Source organism: Peromyscus eremicus, chromosome 3 (assembly GCF_949786415.1).
Source record: "Peromyscus eremicus chromosome 3, PerEre_H2_v1, whole genome shotgun sequence".
Classification (NCBI taxonomy): Eukaryota; Metazoa; Chordata; class Mammalia; order Rodentia; family Cricetidae; genus Peromyscus; species Peromyscus eremicus.
The window spans coordinates 99,371,946-99,380,062 of NC_081418.1; the positions used below are offsets into that span (position 1 = coordinate 99,371,946).

Consider the following 8,117-nt stretch of genomic DNA (forward strand, 5'->3'; position numbering starts at 1 on the left):
CAGGCAAATCAATAAACTTTCTTTTGTATTCCATGTATATATATGTTGTATATGTGAATATGTGTACAGATATATGTGCCTTTATATGTACACGGAGAGTAAGCGAAGGAAGATGAAGGGTTTTCTACTCTATCACTCCGAACCTCAGGACAGGGTCACTCATTGACCCTGGAGCTGGGCTGGAGGCCATCAAGCCCCAAAAACCTGTTTCCACTTCCCACAGCTGGGGTTATAGGCCTGTGTGGCCATACTCAGCTTTTCTGTTTTTTAAACATGGGTGCTGAGGATTTGAACTTGAGTCCTTGTGCTCTAATCCACTGAATCATCACACCATCTCCTCTTTGGTATTTTCAAGTAAGTCCTGCCAACACATCTGTGTCTTTCCTTCCGTCTCCTGTGCTTCTCTCACTGGAATCCCGCCAGCAAACCCTGTGTGGCCTGAAGCCATCAGGACCCCCACACTCAGTGATGGCCGGCACGGGCCTCTGCCTTGCCACAGGCAGCATTCTGCTCCTAATACTCGTGGGCACCTGTCACTCATCTCACATCCTGGTACTTCACTGTCCTTGGGTTCAGCCACCTGACTTGACAATGACCCTGAGCAAATCAGTGACTTCTTTGGGAAAAACACAGTGGATATCAGTGCCGTGTGGATGGAGGATGGGCCAGACAGCAAAAGACACTCAGGAACAGGTACCCAGGCAGCAGAGCTCTTGCCCCTCACGTGGCCTTGGGGTCTTTGGTGCCCCCTGAATGCCGTTGCTTTAGGCTAGAAGCTGGATGTAACATTCTCCAAGTGTCTGCAGTGCTACTCTCGGGCTTTTCTAGGGTTCACACATTAAGCTATGCAGCCATCAGAACCCTCCCTCTGGACACAATGATGCTTTGTTGTTAATCTAATCTTTTCGTGTTTGTTTTTTGAGACAGTCTCACTATGTACCCTGGGAATTATAGATTTCTGTCTTTGCCTCCCAAGTTCTGGGATTGAAAGTATGAGCTACTAAGCCTGCCTAAATTAACCTTCATGTATCAGAGTCACACTATGTTGAATTTTTTGAAACATTTTACTTCTTTTGGAAGGGAAAACCCCGTCAAAATTTCAGATCTGCTTCAACAAACTATTTAAAAATGCACAGTATAGGGCCTGTGAGATGGCTGAGTTGGTAATGGTACCTGGCAAGGCTGACAACCTGAATTCAACCTCAGAACTACTCACAAGAGTAGGAGGAAGGGACCAACTCCTACAGACTATCTTCTGACCTCTACATGCACAAAGCGCGTGTACACACACACACACACACACACACACACACACACACACACACACAAATAAATCAGCAAGTAAATGTAGTAAAATATTCAGTGAGTCCCTGGTGAAAGAGAATAATAGGTAGAGGTCAAATTACAGTTTGGGGAGAGAGCTTAAATACATTGGACACAGTGATTTCACAAATAAAATGTCATCTAATATTGTTAATATCCATTCTAGTGCCAATCAGGGAAGTCTAGGGTCTTCATAGATACCAGGATATCATGAATTAATTCATAAGGGAAATCCTGCCCCTTTTTTTTTGAGACAGGGTTTTATTTGATAGCTTTGGCTGGCCTGGAACTCACCACGTAGACCACACTGGCCTCTGACTCCTGAGTACTTGGATTAAAGGCATGCACCACCATGCCTGGCCCCAAATCCTGCTTTTTGACCCCAAAAGTGGTAGTTTCATTTTTCATACAGGGTCTCATATAGCTGAGGCTGGCGTCTAACTTGATATGCAGCTGAGGATGACTGTGAACTTCTGATCCTCCTGCCTCCATCTTAGTGCTGGGACTGAAAGTATTACCACCACCCCATTTTATATGGTGCTGGGGTCATATTTAAGGTCACCAAACCTTTACCTGTGGAGTCATCTCACTGGCCCTTTAAGACTTTCTAAAGCATGAATACCTACCAAAATTAGACTCAGAGCTATATAGACTATGTCTAAATAATCCCTTAGCATGAAAAAAGGAACTTCAAGAGCTGGGGAGATGGCTCAGTCAGTGCTTGGCATGCAAGCAGGAGGACCTGAATTTCAGTTGTCTCTAGAAAGCCAGGTGTGGGGAGACTTGTTTGTAACTTCAGTGCTGAAGGCACAGAGAGGCGTAGAACCCTAAAGGTCACAGGCCAGCCAGCCTAACCTATTTGGTGAGCTTATCAAGGCCAAAGAAAGACACTGATTCAAAAACAAGGTGGGGCGGGAGAGACAGGTGGATCCCTGGGGCTTGCTGGGCAGCTAGTCCGACTGAATTGGTTGAGCTACAGGTCAATGAAAGACTACGTCTCTTGCCAGGCGGTAGTGGCGCACAACTTTATCCCAGCACAGAGAAACCCTGTCTCAAAAAACCAATAAGAAAAAGGGGGAGCAGGAGGGCTAGAGAGATGGCTCAGAGGTTAAGAGGACTGGTTGTTCTTCCAGAGGACCTGAGTTCAATTCCCAACAACCACAAGGTGGTTCACAACCATTTATATTGAGATTTGGTGCCCTCTTCTGGCATACAGGCATACATGCAGAACATTGTACACATAATAAATAAATCTGAAAGGAAGAAAGAAAGAAAGAAAGAAAGAAGGGAAGAAAGGAAGGAAGGAAGAAAGGAAGAAAAAAAAAAAAAGACAGTTAACACCCCAGGACGGTCAGGACTACACAAAGGAAAAAAAAAAAAAGACACCTAATGTGAACTTCTAGCCCACACATCCACAAATGTGCACATGTACCACACACACACACACACACACACACACACACACACACACACACACACGGCTCCTGAGGAATAAACTCTTACCTCTGGGGTGTCTAAAATTTGTTTAACTTGCAGAATATTAGTGATATGCCAGGTGTACTTGGAAAAGGTTCCCAGTGGCAAGGCATCTTTCCGAACAAAAGCTGCAGTGAAAAGGAAGGGGACACACTTCAGTACCAGATGGCAACATCCTCTCAGTGTGCTTGTTACGCAGTGTCGCTCTCACTGCAGTACAGCCCTTCTCCTCACATTCTGAAATTCTACTTGTTCTGCAAGTGTCTAACAGTCTGGCAGCTACTGACCAACCAAATGATACGGATCTCCACCACACAAGTCTCTGAGGCTTCTTTAACATGCTCACTTTTCAGACCTTAGAAACTTGTTTACGTGTTTCTTTTCTGTAGTGCTAGGATGAACCCAGACCCCTGTGCTACTGTCCTTGTGTCTGGTAGGGCTATGTGCATGGAACTCCATTCTGAAAACCTCTTACAACATGGGACATAATGTATCAGTCAAATCACAGTCTTTAAAGACTTACACCACCGCCTACCCACCACCTGCATGTGGGATTAAAGCAGCTCCAACAGAGGGCCCACAGCACAGCTGAGGGAGTAGCACTCCTTTATGTGAGTCCTCTAGTCTGAGGACATCAGGCAGATAAACCGTGGCGATAGAAGTCTCTGGGCCTCACAGTATCTACCGTGAATTCACAGCTTGTACTATTCAAACACAGACTGACTGAACAACTCACTGCAGAAACACTCTTGCTCTCTAGTTGTGATCGCTTTTGGGTATTGGCCATCTGGTGGCTCCCTCGCCCCCCATTTTTTCCTTTATTTTTAAAAAGTTACTCTAAAAATAAAACCTCCCTTTTTCAAAGCTTAGGAGTGTTTAAGAGAAAATTTGTGGTGGTTAATCTTCATGTTTGTTGGTGTTTTTTGAGATGGGGTTTCCCTATGTACCCTTGACAGGCCTGGAACTCACTATGTAGATCAGGTTGGCCTCACACTCCTGGAGCTCTACCTGCCTCTGCCACTTGAGTGCTGAGATTAGAAGCATGTGCCATTGTGCTTGGCATAATGGTTAATTTGATGGTCAACTTGTTTGGATTTAAAATCAACTCCAGGCAGGCATATAAGGCAGTTTCTAGATTATGCCAAGGGGGGAAGGTCCACCCTAATTGTGGGTGGCATTACTCCATGGGTTGGGGCATGTGGTAGCTCATAGGGAGTGGCACTATTAGGAGGTGTGGCCTTGTTGGAGAAAGCATGTCACTGTGGGGGCAGGCTTGGAGGTCTTTTATGCTGGAGCTGTGTTTTGCCTGGTGTGGACATAGACATAGGCTGCCTGAAGATCAAGATGTAGAACTCTCAGCTCCTTCTCCAGCACCATGTCTGCACATCACCATGTTCCACCATGATGATAATGGCTAAACCCCTGAAACTGTAAGCCAGCCCAATTAAACGTTTTCCTTTATACAACTTGCTGTGGTCATGGTGTCTCCTCACAGCAATAGAACCCTAACTAAGACAGGGTCCCAAACTGAATGAAAAGGAGAACGCAAGCTAAGCACCAGGATTAATCTGTTTTCCACTGTAAAAAAAGTGCGACCTGCTGCCTCATTTTCCTGGTGCCATGCCTTCTCTACCGTATTGACTGTAGCCCCTCAAATTGTGAGCAAAAACAAAACCTTTCTTCCTTTTATTTCTTTTTTTTTTCTTTTTCAAGACAGGGTTTCTCTGTGTAGCCCTGGCTGTCCTGGATCTCACTCTGTAGACCAGCCTGGCCTCAAATTCAGAGAACCTCCTGCCTCTGCCTCCCAGTGCTGGGATTAAAGGTGTGAGCCATCACCACCCTACCTAAAACCTTCCTTAAGTTACTCCCTGTTAGGACATCATCACAGCAACAAGTAACTAATACAGAAATAAGAATCAGGGACTGGGCAGTAGTGGCGCACGCCTTTAATCCCAGCACTTGGGAGGCAGAGCTAGGCGGATCTTGGTGAGTTCAAGGCCAGCCTGGTCTACAGAGCGAGATCCAGGACAGGCTCCAAAACTATACAGAGAAACCCTGTCTTGAAAAACCAAAATAAAAAAAAAAATTAGGGTTGTTGATCTAATAAATCTGACTGTGGTTCATGGGCTTCTGGAATAGGTTTGTTGGAGGAATGTGGAAGAGTTTGGCTCTGTGGGCTAGCGAAGTCCTAGAGCGTTGTAAGTAGGGCTTAATGGGCCATCTTGGTAGGGAGTGTGGGAGACCAGAGTGCCAAGAGAGGCCTGGTCTATGTGCTTTCAGACAGGAATGAAAACTCTATCAAGAACTAGGCCAGTTAGGCATTCATGTTATAGTCAAGCAAAGAAACTGGCCACATTTTTGTCTGTGTCCCGAGAGCTTGAGTGAGGCTGGATTCAAAAGGAATGGACTACTAGTTATCTCAAGACAGGATGGTATTCAGACTATATATATCATGACTTTGGCTCACTGCTTTTTAGGGTCCCCAGGGAGAAAGAACAAAAAAGGAGCAGAGAATATATGAAAAATGTGCAGTTTGTCAAGGAAAAAGAGCTTGAGCGAGTTTAAAGTTGGAGACAACGCAGGATTGAAAGCAGCTGTAACTTAGGTTAGAGCCATTCAAAAGAAACATGGCACTCTGCACTGGGGCAACAGGAAAGGGCTTTGGGGGCAAGACCCCACCTATCAAGGCCCCCATCTTGTGCAAGTGCAAGTTCACTATAAAGAGTAGTCTCAACTGAGGATGCCAGGGAAGGGTCCCCAGAATCAGCACACAACAGCCACTGCAACTGTGGTTGAAGGAGGCCAGGCCCATCCTAAGTCGGCAGCACTGTCCACAAGATATTGGTCTTGCAGGTGTTAAAGATGAAAGTCAGAAGTCATGGAGTCTTGTGCCATGGTTCCAGGGAGCCACTGAAGGCAAAGTTGGCAAGGTTGGTGTTCCTGAGAGGCTACTGAGTAAAGGTATGAAGGTAAAGCCCAAGTTGCAATGGAGAACCAGGATGATGGAGATAGCAGGACCGTGGAATATTTGTGGAGGAACGCTGCACACATGGCGTGGAGCTGGCTCAAGAGAGAAGCAATAGAACTGTGGGAGTGGAGCTCCCCAGGCCCATTTGGAGCTCCAGATACCCAACATGAAAGTATGGGAGCTGATGTTGGCCCTGATGGGTTTTGGTCTTGCTTTGGTCCAATTATTCTTTGCTATGCCCCAATTCTTCCATTTTGGGGTATACCCCATTCCATAGGGATGCTTATTCTATGCTATTGTATATTAGATGTAACTTGGTTCCCATTTTATAGGTGTTCATGATTAAGACTGAGGAGTCTTAGATGGGACCCACTGGAAACATATGTGAACTTATGATGTTGAACTGGATGTATTTTGTATTATGAGATGGCTGTGTATCTATGGGAACTAGAGATAAATGTCAAGGTTTATAGTGATGTGCTTTGGTGTCAAGTTACCAACAGGTGGTTTTAAATCATTAATACTGTCAACTTGATGGGATTTAAAATCACTATGGAAATAGCCTCTGAGAATGTGTTTCAGGGAGTTATAGATTAACTAAGGTGGGAAGACCACATTTAAATATGATGGTACCATTCTAGGGATTAGAGTCCAAGATAGAATAAAAAGGGAGAGCAAGCTGAGTGGCAGCGTTCATTTCTCCCTGCTTCCTGTGGATGCCATGTCCTCATCATGATGAGCCAGAAGAAACCTTTCTCTTCTAAGTTGCATTCTTGGGTTGTTTTTTTTTTTTTTTTTTTTGACCCAGCTAGCAGAAAGTAACTAGCACAGGTTTTTAGTTGCTGTTGTTTTCCTACATAAGCTTTCTGAAGTTCTAATCTCATTGGTGGAGGCTCATTCTAACAGGATTTGCTAAGGAATTATACTCTATTTTTTGTTTTGTTTTGTGTTTTGAGACAGGGTTTCCTCTGTGTAGCCCTGGCTGTCCTGCACACCAGACTGGCCTCGAACTCAAGAGATCAGCTTGCCTCTGCCTCCTGAGTGTTGTGTGTGCATCACCATGCCAGGTTGGAATTATATTATTGTTATTATTTATCATTTTGTCTTTCCAGACAGTTTCTCTGTGTAATAGCCCTGGCTGTTCTGGAACTCACTTTGTAGGCCAGGCTGGCCTCAAACTCACAGAGATCCACCTGCCTCTGCCTGGAGTGCTGGGATTAAAGGTGTGTACCACCACCACCATCACCACCACCACCTGGCAAAATTATAGTCTTAATGTACTACTGGAAGTATTTCCTCCAGATGAAAGTTTTTGGAAAGCTCCCCTCGACTTCTGTTAGTTTAACACAAATGCTCTCAAAGATGCTGATAAGCAATCATGTCTGAGAGAGTGGAACCCTAGGTCCATTTGCATACTGATGACATATTTATTAATGTCCCTTTAGGTTTTGGCCACTGGGGCTTCAGATGTTTTTGTGGAAACTGTACCAGACCTAGAAGTATCAAACAGTCATTTACAAGATTTACATCTCCTGAATCTTTTCATTCACTCTTACTGGAAAAAGTATCTGCCTTTGGAGGGTTGGCCACTGTTCTAAGAGCTAATTACTGTAGGTTTCATGCTCTGGTAACATGCTCCGACTTGCTAACCCTGAAAGTCCCATGTAGATTTTTCCACACATAGTTCTCTAAGGTCAAAATTGCCACTGGTCTTCCCAGGAGACTCCGCACCTGTGGTGGAGTTGGGGAGCCGTTTCTTTGCACTTCCTATGGATATTCTCTGTTGCAAGGCATCAAAAAAGGACTGAGGAATGTGGAACACCAGGGGCTCTGGTTTGCCTGCAGAAAAAAGAAGGAAGTCATTTAAAGAAATGGTTGTCTTCTTGATGTGCAAGGAGAGGGCAAAGGAAGGGAATGAAGTGGGCAGTAATCAAAAGTACCTGATGTGGGCTGGGGAGACAGTTCCGTGCCTAAGGGCACCTGCTGCCAAGCCTGACAACCTGAGTTCAATTCATGAAACCACATGGTGGAAAGGGAGAACCAACTCCTGCAAGCTGTCTTTTAACTGACACACACTGGCCATGACATGAACGTGCCCCTCTCGTGACCAAAGAAATAATAATAATAATAATAATAATAATAATAATAATATACCCGAGGTTCCTTTAAGGCAGAAAGGCTAGTGGGATTTCATGAGCCAAGGACTGCATCAGCCTTGTCCTTCATTCCTTGCTCAGAACACACCTGTCCTTCACCAAGGATGACTTCAGATCGCTAGTTGTGTAAGCACCACCAGAGTAGACTTCTTCATTGAAGGGCATAGTGTGGTGATATTTTATTTGCATGTTAA

At 44.9% G+C, this 8,117-nt stretch overlaps 1 protein-coding gene across 1 annotated transcript in view; it reads right to left on the reverse strand.

The window, feature by feature from the left end:
* The window catches only part of C3H2orf42 (chromosome 3 C2orf42 homolog), a 31,868-nt gene that overhangs the window by 6,987 nt on the left and 16,764 nt on the right, over positions 1 to 8,117 (reverse strand). The window contains exons 6-7 of the mRNA XM_059258135.1: positions 7,499 to 7,606; positions 2,827 to 2,927 (exon numbers count right to left, since the gene is read on the reverse strand). Of these exons, the coding sequence (XP_059114118.1) occupies positions 2,827 to 2,927; positions 7,499 to 7,606 (209 nt within the window). The remainder of the gene's footprint in view (positions 1 to 2,826; positions 2,928 to 7,498; positions 7,607 to 8,117) is intronic.